Source organism: Procambarus clarkii, chromosome 29, assembly GCF_040958095.1.
Source record: "Procambarus clarkii isolate CNS0578487 chromosome 29, FALCON_Pclarkii_2.0, whole genome shotgun sequence".
Taxonomy (NCBI): Eukaryota; Metazoa; Arthropoda; class Malacostraca; order Decapoda; family Cambaridae; genus Procambarus; species Procambarus clarkii.
This window is the reverse complement of record NC_091178.1, coordinates 2942489-2959293: the sequence shown is the minus strand read 5'-3', so window position 1 is coordinate 2959293 and position 16805 is coordinate 2942489. Positions and strand designations below refer to the sequence as shown.

At 43.6% G+C, this 16805-nt stretch overlaps 1 protein-coding gene across 1 annotated transcript in view; it reads left to right on the top strand.

Moving 5' to 3' along the window:
* LOC123764950 (uncharacterized) overlaps positions 1–16805 on the top strand; it is a 142682-nt gene that overhangs the window by 16816 nt on the left and 109061 nt on the right. Inside the window, 1 exon segment of the mRNA XM_045753187.2 lies at positions 6455–7344. Within this exon segment, the coding sequence (XP_045609143.1) occupies positions 6464–7344 (881 nt within the window). The 5' untranslated portion in view covers positions 6455–6463.

Genomic DNA, 16805 nt, shown 5'->3' with positions numbered 1-16805 from the left:
TAGTCCTGAGCATAGTCCAGGAAAGAAGTAAACTCCAAATGTATGTACATTGAGAAGATGGGTACACCTCTCGGTGTATTCACCTGAATTTACCTGAGAGCCACTATCTCTCTAGTGACCTCGACGAGGATAGGAAGCCGGAGGCTTGTTAAAGTGCCGGCTAACTATGTTATTTCAGCTTCCGGATATGTCCTGTGGGCCACAATTATTATTCTTCTGTAGTGTTTTTGACAACAGAGATTGGAATACCCAGGTCTAGCTCAATTTCAGGTTGATCACACACGGCATTAGCTGCCTTGTCCGTATCATCATGCTGAACAACACCTATGTGTGACCTGTTACGTCCTTACCACTGTGACTTGCTCTTAATGTTGCTTTTAATGGATGTTACAACATTCCAAGTATCTCTTTTGCATGCTGGGTTTTCAAGTGCTTGAAGACCTGACTTTGAATCACAGAAAATTTCTCGACTACTTCTCAGTGAGTTAGTGGCAAGATGTGAGTGCAGCCAATTCTGTGTGTGTGGAGCCAAGTGCTTACTCGTGCATTTGTGTACACCTGTTGTGTTTGATGTAGATACCAAAATGGGTTAATAAGAAAAAAAGTGTTTTTGTATATATACCGGAATTTATATGAGGGGCCACTAACCCTCTAGTAACCTCTACGAGGACAGAAAATCGGAGGCTTATCAAAGCTCACTCATTTGCCCTGATGATTTTCACCAACCGGATTTTATAATTTAAGAGTTTTTTGACATTTTCGGCTTCAGCAGGTAGGCTGTTCCATGGGTTTCTAATCCAATGGGAATTAAAGCAACTGTTTTTACTCCTACATGGTGGCTTGTTGAGCTTGAAACCGTCGCTTCTTGTCTGTGTTCCATCTGACCTTTCGAAGAAATTGTCTGGATCAACATCCTCTAAAATGTTCAGTGCTTTAAGGTTTCCGTGAGATCCACATATCCGCAAAAGCACTTAAAAGTTGTGTATAGGAAAGTATGTAGTTTTAAAATTCGTATTTGCCTGTAGAGCTTTAACGTTAAAAAAATACTGTATGTCCCAAAAATTGAGTGGTAAATAAGTAATGTGTAAGGAAGATGGTTATGGTGATGAAGCTAGTGAGTAGTGAAGGTGTCTCGTCCCTTCACCTGAGCAATGCCGGGTTCCCCCTCTAGTAAGATATAATAGTTGTGCAACAATAGAGAATGTATGCAACGAGAGGTGTTGAGAGTCTCGCTATATATATACTCTGAACTCTTTACTTTAGTCCTGGACAATGTTCAGGACAAAATTAAACACGTTGGTTGGTTAGTAAGCTATTGTCGTGGCCTGAATAGTCCTCCAGAGGATGGTTGGCCTTAATATATAAATATATACATGTCGTACCTAGAAGCCAGAACGCCCTTCTCGGCCTACTATGCAAGGCCCGATTTGCCTAATAGGCCGAGTGATTTTTGTTATTTGAAATAAATTGTTTTCAAATGGTATATTTGAATTATTAATATTACATTAGATTAGAAACATAAAGTATTGACTCAGTTATGTTAGTTTAGGTTAGGTAAGATAGGTTATGTTAGGTTAGGTAGGGTAGGTTAGGTTTGGTCATATATCTACGTTAGTTTTAACTCAAATTATAAAATGAACTCATACATAATAAAATGCATAGCGTTATCAATTTATAAGAAAATTTTATAAAAAATATATAAAATCAAGAAAATTTGGCTTATTAGGCAAATCGGGCCTTGCATAGTAGGCCTAGAAGTGAGTTCTGGCTACTAGGTACAACATATATATATATATATATATATATATATATATATATATATATATATATATATATATATATATATATATATATATATATATATATATATATATATGTCGTACCTAGTAGCCAGAACGCACTTCTCAGCCTACTATGCAAGGCCCGATTTGCCTAATAAGCCAAGTTTTCATGAATTAATGTTTTTTCGACTACCTAACCTACCTAACCTAACCTAACCTAACTTTTTCGGCTACCTAACCTAACCTATAAAGATAGGTTAGGTTAGGTTAGGTTAGGTAGGGGTGGTTAGGTTCGGTCATATAACTAAGTTAATTTTAACTCCAATAAAAAAAATTGACCTCATACATAATGAAATGAGTAGCTTTATCATTTCATAAGAAAAAAATTAAAGAAAATATATTTATTCAGGAAAACTTGGCTTATTAGGCAAATCGGGCCTTGCATAGTAGGCTGAGAAGTGCGTTCTGGCTACTAGGTACGACATATATATATATATATATATATATATATATATATATATATATATATATATGTCGTACATATATATATATATATACGACATATATATATATATATATATATATATATATATATATATATATATATATATATATATATATATATATATATATATATATATCGATAGTTGTACCTACTATCTATAAGGTAGACAGTTGGTGTGGGACTACACTTGCACTTCAACCTTAGCCAACACCTATGTTAACTTCAGAGCTGCACAGGCAGGAGGTGCTGCCAATCACCGTGAAGCAGCCAACTCACGTAAATACGGAGACCTTGGTCACCACTACAATTTTATCCCCATTGCCTCAGAGACACTTGGTGCCTGGGGTAAAAGTGCAAGTTTTTTTAAGGAATTGGGGTCCAAGCTAATTGAAACAACTAGAGACACTAGAAACGCCAGTTTTCTCTTGTCGTTTTATGTGCAGGTATGTTGACGACATTTTTACACAGGTATCTGATGTCAGACATCTGCAGGAGCTGAAGGAGGCATTTGAGCGGAATTCTGTGTTGCGTTTCACTTACGAGATGGAGAAGGATGGGAAGCTGCCCTTTCTAGATGTAACAGTCATGGAAAGGAGCGGAGGTTTCCACACTGCAGTCTACACTAAGGAAACAAACATAGCAATGTGCCTCAATGCCAACAGTGACTGCCCAGACAGGTACAAGAGGAGTGTCGTTAACGCTTATGTCGACCGTGCTCTCAGCCACAGCTCAGGATGGAAGCAAGTCGATGAAGAATTCTGTAGGGTAAGGCAGGTCCTAGTCAACAACGGCTTCTCCAATGGTTTCGATGAAGACATCATAAAAAGGAAGGTGAAACGCCATGCAACCTCTGAAGAGACAACTAACACAACACCTGTACCCCATAATAGACTATTTTACAGGAACTTCTTTTCCACAGCTCATAAAACGGAGGAAAGGGTCCTGAAAGATATTGTTAATAGAAACGTTATCCCTACAGACAAAAATCAGAAGATACAATTGACGATTTACTATAAAACCAAGAAAACGGCCAGCCTACTCATGAGAAACTCTCCAGACACAAAGCAGAACGCTTTAAAAGAGACCAATGTCGTCTATGCCTTCAAATGCCCACTTGGGGACTGTAAGCCTCAAAGAATTCAGTATATAGGCAAGACAACAACATCTCTTTCCAGGCGATTAACGATGCATAAGCAACAGGGCTCCATTAAGGAACATATAATCTCTTCCCACAACCAGACCATCACCAGAGAAGTCTTAACAAAAAACACGGAAATCATCGATAGATAAAGCGATAGCAGGCGGCTTGATATCTGCGAGGCACCACGCATTAAGAAGTCGACACCAGCAATCAACAGCCAATTAATGCACAACTATATTCTACCCACTTTAAGACTCCGCACCAATATAGAAGCATAAAAAAATATGGGCCAATAGGCCCTTTGCAGTTACTTCCATTCTTCCCTTTAACTTACAAAATATTATACCCATTGTTTCGTGTTCTGTCTTGTGTTGAAAGTTTGTTTTCACCTCATCCAAAACTGTTGTAACATATCACCTCACCCAAATGCAAGTATAAAATCAAAGCTGTTTAAACTCTGTTTAGTGTTTGCAAGTTATAGTTGTGTGTGTGTAAACTAAAGTCTTTGAAAATGTAATTAGGTATTACGAAACGCGTTCAAGTGTCGCGTCAGACAAGAAATAAAAATGAATTTTGGAGAATTGATTTTTCAGTTACCATCAACAGTGAAAAGAAATATAAGAAATATTGAGAAAATTCGTGTTAGAATTATTAATCATACTTTTTCGGTCATATTTAATAATATATGTCTAAAGGAAAGACTGCTACCAAAATATACTAATATATATATATATATATATATATATATATATATATATATATATATATATATATATATATATATATATATATATATATATATACACATATATGGGTACCATCTCCCATCTCTGGAGCAATTGTAGGGACCCATAGCCTCGAAGAAGAAAATATTTAATTAACTCCAAGATCAAAATTCAAGTTATCAACGATCGTTCTCGTAGATTATATTACAAAGAGCACTAATCATATGAAAGAGGAATTTCAAAGAAGTTATTGACACTTATGGTCCACTTGGCACAACTTTAGCAACACTTTGGGGGTCCACTTGACATAGACGTAAAAGAGTGTTTGTATGTGTGTGTTGACCAGCCCCGGGAGTGTTGGAGGGTGTCTCGCCCAGCTGGCAATAATGGAGACAAAGGGGGAACTGGTATTATTCCCCCCCCCCCCACCAACCCACCCACCCACCCCCCTTGGACCCGCCCAGACCCTGCTTCCTGCCTCTGTCGGGAAACCCCTAATTGTAAACCTGTATGGGAACCTTTGTTTTTAAACCTCTGTTTGAAGCCTCGGCCTGTGAATCTCTGCTTGGACACCATTGTCCCGGCAGCCTTCACTTCTGATGGTTTGAAGACGAACCGGTCCGGAGAGTAGCCAGTCAGTTGGAGAGTAAACCACGACAACACCACCTGTGTTGGAGAGTACACCACGACAACATCACCTGTGTTGGAGAGTACACCACGACAACAACACCTGTGTTGGAGAGTACACCACGACAACACCACTTGTGTTGGAGAGTACACCACGACAACATCACCTGTGTTGGACAGTACACCAACACAACACCACCTGTGTTGGAGAGTACACCACGACAACACCACTTGTGTTGGAGAGTAAACCAACACAACACCACCTGTGTTGGAGTGTACACCACGACAACACCACCTGTGTTGGAGAGTACACCACGACAACACCACCTGTGTTGAAGAGTACACCACGACAACACCACCTGTGTTGGAGAGTACACCACGACAACAACACCTGTGTTGGAGAGTACACCACGACAACAACACCTGTGTTGGAGAGTACACCAACACAACACCACCTGTGTTGGGGAGTACACCACGACAACAACACCTGTGTTGGAGAGTACACCACGACAACACCTGTGTTGGAGAGTACACCAACACAACACCACCTGTGTTGGAGAGTACACCACGACAACACCACCTGTGTTGGAGAGTACACCAACGCAACACCATCTGTGTTGGAGAGTACACCAACGCAACACCATCTGTGTTGGAGAGTACACCAACGCAACACCATCTGTGCTGAAGGGTTTCCATTCATCTCACGTTTAAACCCCGCCTCACACATCAATCTATGCCCAACAGATTCCAACAGGAAAAATCCACTAGAGCCGTGATGAGGGTTCGAACCTACGCGCTGGGTGTTCCCAGATGCACGCTCTAGTCGACTACGCCACAATATTCTTTTGACCGTGTCGTGGAGTATACCTTTCACTATCTTCCCCTGGACGGTAGAGCGACGGTCTCGCTTCATGCAGGTCGGCGTTCAATCCCCGACCGTCCAAATGGTTGGGACACCATTCCTTGACCCCGTCCCATCTCAAATCTCCATCTCCTGACCCCTTCCAAGTGCTATATAGTCGTAATGGCTTGGCACTTCCCCCCCCCCCCTAATAATACCCTTCACCACCTTCCTTACTCTTCTCCGCCTTCCTTATCCTTTACCGCCTCTACTTTTTCCCTTTTTCTCTTCATCTCTGTAACCATTTTCACTAAGCACTGTCTTCACCAATAAGTAAACTCTATAGGAAAGATTAACATTTAATCATCACTTAGAGAATAATACGCCAGGTGAATGTTGGTGAGGAAGAAGTCTGGTATTCAGCGAGATTGGAAATTAGTATCAGTTGCCATTTTTTCAGGGTAAGTATATGGCAAGAGGGGAGGTGTGGGTGGCAAGGGGGGGGGTGAGGGGAGAGGAGGTGAGGGAAGAGAAGTGAGGGGTAATGAGAGGTAAGTAGAGAAGTAATGTACATCATGTGTGGGTTGGATTATTTGCCTAGACTCCGTTTTTGTGATATTTCTCAGTTTACTCACTCATGTATATCTTTAGTTTATATATCTTTCATGTATCTCACAGCCATAAGACCAGGTATAATTTCCTAGTCCCAGAACATCGAGTCTTATTCAAACTGCTCCGCCACTGTGAGTTACATGATCGAATACAGAATGTGTCAACTATGAGTGAGTGTGAGGTGTATTAATGAGTGATACTGAGGAGAGTTTTGTGTTGCAGATATCCGGCATGCCAGACGCTGGTCCCATCCTGCCTCGACCCGACCTCACCCTACACCACGCCCCGCCCTCGGCCAAGTTCCGTGACCCGCCCTCGGCCAAGTTCCGTGACCCGCCCTCGGCCAAGTTCCGCGACCCGCCCTCGGCTAAGTTCCGCGACCCACCCTCGGCTAAGTTCCGCGACCCGCCCTTGCGACCTGCGCGCCTGCACACACGCCCATCTCTCAAGTCCGTGCCGGAGGAGCGGTCTGGCAATATGCACCGCTGGAGTGCACCCTGCGACACATCCTTCACTCTGCCGCAATGTGGGGTGCCGGGAGCTGCCTCCACCGTACGGCACTCCAGAAATATATCCCTGAGAAGATATAATTCCCTTCGCTCACGGACCTCATATTCGCTCCGGAGGTCCATACGCAGGGCCGGACCGCTGTACCGGGCCGCCAGCCTCCAGGTGGGGTCCGCGCGGCGGGCGGCGGCCCACCTAAGGAAGCGGATATCGGGCGGAAGTGCAGTGCCTCTGTTGACACCTGGTCGCTCACGCCGGGGACCTGTGATAGCAAGAGCGCGAGAGCGGCCGCCCGCGAGGCCCGCCAGGAATAGTCCCCGGGTACGGGCGGCCCGCAGGGCGGCGTTTGCGGCCCGCACGGTACAGTGGGAGGCAGCCAGTGGGCTAGCGGCCTTGTTTGAGTGCGGAGGGTCGGCGGGTGGCGCAGCGGTTACGGGCGTCGTGCGGGTGTGGGCGGCAGCGGTGGCCATGGCGGAAGCCAGGCTCCAGCAGCTGCGCCGCTCCATTAGCTCCTGGAGCCTCTCTACCATTAAGAAGCCCAAGATCGCTATTCCCAAGCTCAAGACTCCAAAATTCAAAGTTTTCGGCGGGCGCAAGAAAAACAGGTGAGTTACCTGGGTGGGTCAGTGCCAGTAGTCAGTGCCAGCGGTCAGTGCCAGCGGTCAGTGCCAGAAGCGCTCGATCCCTCCTGCCTTCTCGTCATTTTCCTATGATTTTTTTCTTTAATTAAATGGCATTTTATACAATTGTAATGACTGACGGACATGAGAGGTGGTGAGCCCCGACTGAGGGCTTCTGCAGGCGAGCGTAGAGAGCAGCTATTCTCGGCACCACGTGTGCACAGTAACTGGCTAGTTATTATTTTGATAGCAACCACACAGGTTCAGATGGTCCTGCACATGCGCGTGCTTTCTTATTGCAAATAGGTGGTTACTAAAATAAATTGTCCTAGAGAGAGAGAGAGAGAGAGAGAGAGAGAGAGAGAGAGAGAGAGAGAGAGAGAGAGAGAGAGAGAGAGAGAGAGAGAGAGAGAGAGAGAGAGAGAGATTTAAATAGTTTGAAAAACAGAAGTGTTTTTTTTGAAGTGAAGACGACAAATTTGTAAACATATTGTGAAGTCTATCGTTTGAAGTCTCAACCACTGATATAGCAAAGCACTATACAGATCCAAGGAGCTAAACAGAGCGGTCACTGGCCGTAATATATGAGAGCAGCAAAGTCGACAAAGCGTCACAATTAAGCTTTTAATTAAACTAGCATACCGCTAAAAAGATTTCCCTCTTGTCATTGTACCGGCAACACAGTCGTGACGTCACATTCACAGTATGTGACGTCACATACACAGCATATGACGTCACAGCAAATGTAACAATTCTGCATTTTGTTTTACCCTCGGAAGATCACCGTATATTTGCTCCTTGGAGGTCCAGTGCGTATGACACATTGTCACGAGTCTAGATAAGAGTCGGCAGCCCTCAGGTACCTGCTCCTTGGCCTGCTAGTGTCACCACTTCCTCGAGGCTTCGCGATATTTTGGGGACCAACGTGTGCGGCCCCTAACTTTCCTCTCCGCCATACACCGTCGAAGCGCTCAGGGGAATCGTCGGAGCTCTCTGGCAATCGTCGGAGCTCTCTGGAAATCGTCGGAGCTCTCTGGCAATCGTAGGAGCTCTCTGGCAATCGTCGGAGCTCTCTGGCAATCGTCGGAGCTCTCTGGCAATCATAGGAGCTCTCTGGCAATCGTAGGAGCTCTCTGGCAATCATAGGAGCTCTCTGGCAATCGTAGGAGCTCTCTGGCAATCGTCGGAGCTCTCTGGCAATCGTCGGAGCTCTCTGGCAATCGTCGGAGCTCTCTGGCAATCGTCGGAGCTCTCTGGCAATCGTCGGAGCTCTCTAGCAATCGTCGGAGCTCTCTAGCAAACGTCGGAGCTCTCTGGCAATCGTCGGAGCTCTTTGGCAATCGTCGAAGCTCTCTGGCAATCCTCGCTGGTAAACATATAGACAGGGACGCCGTAGTTCACGATGCACATGTAAAAAATCTGTATTATCCCAGTCAGAAATTGTCTGTCATTTGTACTCTTGTTCGGGGACTCTATAAGGGGCTCAGTGCTGGCCAGCCCTGTGTTGTAAACCCGAAATCAACGTAACTCTAAAACTTCTTACCTAATCTTCCTTAGGGCTAACTATACATAATCCCCTAATATACAATATCATTAACTTATATTTGATACAAAAAGGTGTTTTTTCTATGCCATGTGAAACACTAATTCTGTCAGTAGGTTGCTAGGTTAATTAGTCATAGAAATATTAACGAGGCTAATTTTTTGCTATCACTACTAATGTTTTAACATCACTTATTTGCTACAGTATTCGTTACTTTAACAAAATGTTATTATAAAGACGTTAAAATTAGAATAATAACAATAATATTAACTGTGATAATAATATTAATTATTAATTGAAGCAGAAAACATTTAAAATCCAGTATTGTTCGTACTGTAAATTTAACGTAAAATTTGTCTCTGTCTGTCTGTGTAGTTTAACAGTGAGCTTTATAGCTCTTAAAGATATCAGAGTGAGGGGAGTGCTTATAGAGCTCTGTTGGTCTGTCTGTCAGAGAACACGAACGATGGGAAGAAGATATTAGGGTCTATATTTATTTAAACTTGTGCGGAACAAAATAAATAAATTATTTTGGGATTAAAATGCTCAAAAGTAAACCGAATGAGTTACACACTAACACACACTGGCACAGATGTCTACTCGCACGCACACGAACACACACGAACACACACACACACACACACACACACACACACACACACACACACACACACACACACACACACACACACACACACACACACACACACACAAAATGATGTGATCGTTGTATACTTTGAACTGCTAAACTTTGTATTTGTAAATTTGATAAAGTGACGAATTCAGTGCAAGAAGGATCGGTACTATGGGCTCCATCTTGTGTTTAGTATATGTCACCTGCCTGGCAGTTGATATTTGCATCTTCATATCAATATTTGTAGATTATGAGCGAAATCAGAACAAACGAGGACTGTAATACTATATAAGAGACCTTGACACACTGGAGAGGTGGTCGAAGAAATGATTTCTAGATTTTAACCCAGCCAAAAGGAAAATTATGTGGGTTGAATCTCGAGTGAAAATAGCCGTGCACCATTATAAAATACAAAGGGTGGCCAGATTAATTCCTACACCAGAAAAATTAAATTGAACTGACATTAGTCATAAGTAAAAATCTACTGCCACCAGAGGACCACATTAGCAAAATAACGTCAACAGCCTATGCCACTCTGGCCAATGTCTAGGTAGCCTTCCACCCCCCCCCCCCAAAAAAAATGGTTAAAAGAGCCATCCGGGTCTTATATAATCTACGTTAGACACAGCCTTGAGTACGCAGCCCCCGTTTGAAAAATCGCAAAATAAAAGTACAAAAGATCCGAAGATATGAAACAAGGCTGCGTACCTCACTCCATAACGCTGGGGAGTGAGGTACGAGGAAAGACATTGGGAACCGGAGCTCCCCACACTAAAGAAGAGGATGAATAGGAGACATGTTAGCGATATACAAAGAGTTTAAAAAGAATTGACAAAAATATACAAAATTAGATTGGCCAAATCGAGGAACACCAGAACGAGAAGGCCTGAAATGGGTCAATGAGATGTTGGAAGTGTTGCATTGAGTTGTTAATAACGTTAGACGTTGAACGATTAAATTCATAATGTGAAAAAGAAGGCGTGTACTGAGCCGTTGTATTGACCTCAGACTGTTCTGAATGCTGTTGTTTAAGATTCGCTACCTGGAACACAAAGTTCCAAGTAGCACGGGCTATGGGACTATTCTGAAGGCAGAGTTAGGAGCCGCTGGCCGACCTTTATAGGTGAGTAGATATAGGTGAGTCACGCAGACAAATTTAAAGCTAGTTGCTTATTTTGTCTTTTCGTTTGCGCTCGTATATTTTATATATATAATATATATATATATATATATATATATATATATATATATATATATATATATATATATATATATATATATATATATATATATATAACTTGGTTCATTGGTATATTCATAGTTTCTTGGCGGCTGGTTTAGGTAAATGCGTTGTCAATATATTTTAAGTGTGGCTTAGGGGGCAGGTGTGAAACGATAAAGTATGCGCTGCTGATTTCTCCTCAGATATGTTAGTCTCTGCTGCTCATTTAGTGACCGTAGTTCTCCTCTATTCTGTATGAGTTTATCTTTTTTCGTGTCTCCACTCTTCATCTACCGTCTCTCTGCCTCTCCTCACTCACCCTGGCCGGCCACACTCAACAGAGGAATCTCACGGGTCGTTTCCAACTTCGTTAGGTCCTTGTGGCGCCCCTTACCGGACTATAGCAGGCTAATAACCCATTGAAGATGGTGTTGTTGTTGAGCCGGCCCGAGCGGCTTGGCTTCAGTCCACCCAACTCTAATAATTTGGCACCACGGCGTCGCCTGGGTGCCAAGCTGGCCCTCGTGGCACCTCAGTGTCCGTTAGCGCCGACGTGACTTGCACCATCGAGGCCACCAAGCAAATCTATCAATATGTGGACTGTTACAATAGTGCCAGGCATGATGGAGCTGGGTAATGGGCACCGCTGTGGCACCAGACGTGCCTTATGGGTGCCAGACCTTCGGCACTGGCCCTCGGATATTAGAATGAAAGTACGAATATTGATTTAATATTACCGTATGTAATATGTAATCATTGCGATCTCATATGTTCAGTTTTCTCGTTCAAGTAAGCTTAATATATAGAAATATATTATACATAGTAAATTTACAAATACTACTCCCCACATGTCGTTCTCTAAAATGAACCAATGTTGTCTGGGACGCAAGAATTTACTATTGTCTCATCTACAATTTTTTTTAAACTAACAATACAGTTTTTGGCCTTTTAAACCCACAACTAACAATCAATTAACGCGCATACAATATAGAATTGAAGTCTCACAATTACATCTCAAATTGAAAGCCGCTATCTTGACATTCTTACAGGAATTTAAAAAGACTTGGTATAAAGGAGTTTATGAACACCTGACTTGCTTCAACTCTAGTTATTATTTCTCTTTTTTAAGTGAAGGAAAGATCGATGATCACTGTCCTCTGGTGTGACACACTGGAGGAGGCAAGGAAGAACCTCAAGAAAGTCCCACACGTGAATGTCCTGCTTTGGCTTACACTTGAAGCCAAATCAGGGTTTTAAGCATTGCCCCCCCCCCCAGCATGCGCCCTGGCTAATGGTCCTGTAGTTCAACGTCTAATGCTTCTCCTCAAAGACACAATGAAATCCCATTAACGCGATAACATAGGGGAGTGCATAGGTGAGGGAATGCTTAAAACCTTGATTTGGCTTCAGTTGCAAGCCTCAGGAACCCTTGAGGATTCAGTGGAATCCCAGATTACACTGCTTTTTGACTATGTCGTGGCGTAGTGGTCTAGGGCAGTAGCTTGAGAGTACCAAGTGAAGGGGTTCGAATCCTCATTATGGCGCCTACAGATAATATTAATAATAGGAACTATAATTATTATTATTATTTGGTTAGGCATCATATCTTGAGGTTATCTTGAGATGATTTCGGGGCTTAACGTCCCCGTGGCCCGGTCCTCGATCGGGGTGATGATCACATCATAGGTGTCATGTGTAACATGACAGTCAATAATGCCATGTATCATGAATCATTGTTGCCACATGTGTCTCAGGTGCCACGATCGTGAAGAGTGCCACACGCGTCAACGGTGCCACGTGGGTGCCACATCACGGCTGCCACAATCGTCAAGAGTGCCACATTTTTCACGGGTGCCATACGCGTAAAGGGTGCCACGTGCGCCAATGTTGCCATAGACGATAGCAAGAATCGAGTGATGCCACAGCAAACGCCTAATACCCTTAGAGTGCCTGGCACTCGCTCGCCACGTCATACAAAATTGGCATCTCTCGAGCCATCCGCATCATGACGCAGAGCCACCCACACTGACGCAGCACCACCCCCACACTGACGCAGCACCACCCACACTGACGCAGCACCACCCACACTGACGCAGCACCACTCACACTGACGCACCACCCCCACACTGACGCAGCCCCACCCACACACTGACTCAGCACCACCCACACACTGACGCAGCACCACCCACACACTGACGCAGCACCACCCCCACACTGACGCAGCACCACCCACACACTGACGCAGCACCACCCACACACTGACGCAGCACCACCCCCACACTGACGCAGCACCACCCCCACACTGACGCAGCACCACCCACACACTGACGCAGCACCACCCACACACTGACTCAGCACCACCCACACACTGACTCAGCACCACCCACACTGACGCAGCACCACCCACACTGACGCAGCACCACCCACACTGACGCAGCACCACCCACACTGACGCAGCACCACCCCCACACTGACGCAGCACCACCACCCACACTGACGCACCACCACTCACACTGACGCAGCACCACCCACACACTGACGCAGCACCACCCACACACTGACGCAGCACCACCCCCACACTGACGCAGCACCACCCACACTGACGCAGCACCACCCACACTGACGCAGCACCACCCACACTGACGCAGCACCACCCACACTGACGCAGCACCACACTTCACTCATGGCTGCTAATATAATAACATAAAGCTCTTATTTACAGAGCTGCTGTATGGTAATGGGGTTTGAGTGAAGCTATTATTGTCATTATTATGCTTTTACGCTATTATTATCCTTTTGTCGCTGCTTCTCTTGGATTGTTGCTCCCTTAGTTGTCTTTGTTGTCTTTGCTGTTGATCTGTTGTTGCTATTTTTGTGTTGATCTTGTTGTTGTTGTTGCTTACAATCACCATCACCAACATTTATTAGCAATATGTCGATATGGCCTAAGTTAAAGTAGTTGAGGCTCTGGAGGTCATCTTTTAAAATTTGGTAGGCCTATTACAGTGCCTGCATTTCCTGTCCTCTTAAAAATATCGTCGCTTTTGGCCGTTTGCCAGTATGGCTGAAAGTGGACGTTATTTGAAAAGGAAAAAAATGTAATTAAATTTGGGATTTTTTTTCAACAACAGTAAGTTAAGGGTCCTCTGATAGGTTAGGTGGGCAGGAAATTCTCATAAAGTTTTGAAACGTGATGAAAAACGTTAATTGAAAGTTTCCTCTTCTAACCTTACCGAGTAAACCGGACGACTTAAACAGAAAACGGGACAGTACGTCACTTTTGCGAGTCGATTTCATTTCAAATTACGTCCAAATTTGGCCATAGCGCGCATACGAGCCAAAAGTGACGTTATTTTTAAGAGGACGGGTTGTGTGAGCTGTAGTTGTTCAGAGAGTCGCCTCCTTACCATGAAGGAGGAGGTGAGCATCGTGCATTCAACTGGTGTTGTGTCTCATAGTGATCATTAACACGGTACAATTGTCATGGCCTACATAAATATGTCACTCGACTGCATTGATTCCGTTTTAATTACGCAATGAACGCTTGTGCTGCATGGATCAGGACGTGATCAATGCACTCGTGAAATTACTGGTTAAGAGGATGCAGCAGATCTCACATTAGTCAAACTTCTGGGACCTTGACAGCTAAATTTAAGAATAGCGCCGCACTCATTTGCATACGCAGTCTCACTCGCATGTTTGTGAGGTTTGAGGAAGGTGATTTTATCTCATCACAGTTAGTTAATTCTGGGAGCCTATTTAGTTTGTTATTATGTGACAAATAACGCTCCAGTATATATATTACAATCTAATATTTAGAGATATAGTTTCCATTCGAACGTGACCTCTTGATTAATTTTCTGTAAATTCACACACACACACACACACACACACACACACACACACACACACACACACACACACACACACACACACACACACACACACACACGCTCACACACACTCACGCACACGCTCACACACACACACACACACACACACACACACACACACACACACACACACACACACACACACACACACGATTAAATATATGTATATATATATATATATATATATATATATATATATATATATATATATATATATATATATATATATATATATATATATATATATATAGCGTGTGTTCCGAGCAGCCTCGCGCTAATGTGTGTCACTGGTGATGATGTATATACGGGATAAGTCTCCCCTGTTACGCCTTCCTTTGTTTAGTGTGCCCGGAACAGGCCGCGGCGGTGCCACGTCTCCGCTTACATCAACCTCCAAGCATAACAACATTATAAACGGTGGTAGTGCATGTCAGACACTACCATTTAGGTACAATTTAGCCTTGTAGTCCAATGGAAATTCACAAGTAACCGCTGCCGTTTAGAAAAACAGTATAACTAAAAAAAATCTGTTTCCTGTGTTTGTCAAGGGCGGGGAGATATAGGGGGGACTACGGTGTGATGGCTGCCGTTATCTGTGCGTTACTAAGATGTTTGTCTCTGGAGGCAGACATGCATAATAGGTGAGGACGTGAATGGTATAAGCAAGTGTTTATCTGTTTGATACCGTTTGTTTTGTCCTTAGTGGTGTTTGGTGATTCAGGGCTTGGATTTTTCTATGTGTGATTGTGTGTGCGTGTTTAATATTTGTGTTTGATATTAATTTGTGTTTTAGTGCTAGTGTTTGATATTCAAGCCAGCAAGGACGAGCTTTTAACTTTTGAACCTTCGTGTTTCTAACCTTTAGTTGTCTAATGTACCGAGTCCCGACCTATTTTTTCTCATCATAAATACTGCATGTACGTATTTCTCACTCTCTCTCTCTCACACACACACACACACACGGCAAATGTCGTCCCGATTTTCAAGAATGTAGATAGGGAGGAGGTACTTAATTAAAGACCCGTATCACTGACAAGCATCCCCTGAAAAATACTTGAAAGAATAATTAAGCTAAGACTTGTAGCACACCTGGAGAGCATTAGGTTTGTTAACAAACATCAACATGGGTTCTGTAAAGGGAAATCATGCCTAACAAACGTTTTGGAATTCTATGATAAAATAACAAGGATAAGGCAGGACAGAGAAGGTTGGGCAGACTGCATATTTCTAGACTTTGATGGACAGACTGCATACATCTAGATTTACTGTATCAAAAGGCCTTTGATACAGTACCGTACTGAGACCGCTACTCCAACTTGAGAGGCAGGCAGGAGTAAGTGGAAAGACCCTAGTATGGGTGAGGAACTACAAAACAGGAAGGAGCCAGAGAGTAAAGGTAAGGGGCGAGAAGTCGGACTGGCGAACAGTAACGAGTGAAGTACCTCAAGGATCGGTGCTGGGACCAATTCTATTTCTAATTTACGTAAATGACATGTTTACAAAAGTAGAATCCTCCATGTCGATGTTCGCGGATGACGCAAAATTAATGAGTAGAGTTGTGTCAGATGAGGATTGTAGGATCCTCTAAGAGGGCCTGAACAGGTTGCAGAGATGGTCAGAGAAATGGCAACTGGAGTTCAACACGAACAAATGTAAAGTTATGGAAATGGGATTAAGTGATAGGAGACCAAAGGGACAGTACACAATGAAGGGGACCTGCTTACCTTTGACGATTCGAGAAAGAGACCTGGGAGTGGACGTAACACCAAAACTAACTCCTGAAGCACATATAAATAGGATAACGACAGCAGCGTACTCTACACTGGTAAAAGTTAGAACATTCAGAAACCTAAGTAAGGAGGCATTTAGGGCGCTTTGCACTGCCTACATGAGACCAGTCTTAGAGTATGCCGCCCCAACATGGGGTCTACACCTGCAGAAACACATAAGGAAACTGGAAAATCTTCCGAAGTTTGTGACGAGGCTCGTCCCAGATTTAGCAGCTGTCTAACTGCCAGGTACCTATTTACTGCTAGGTTAACAGGGACTTCAGGTGAATGAAACTCTGCCCAATTGTTTCTGTCTCGACTGGGAATCGTACCCGGGCCCTTAGGACAACGACACCGAAGCCTTATTCACTGGGATGCTAGGACC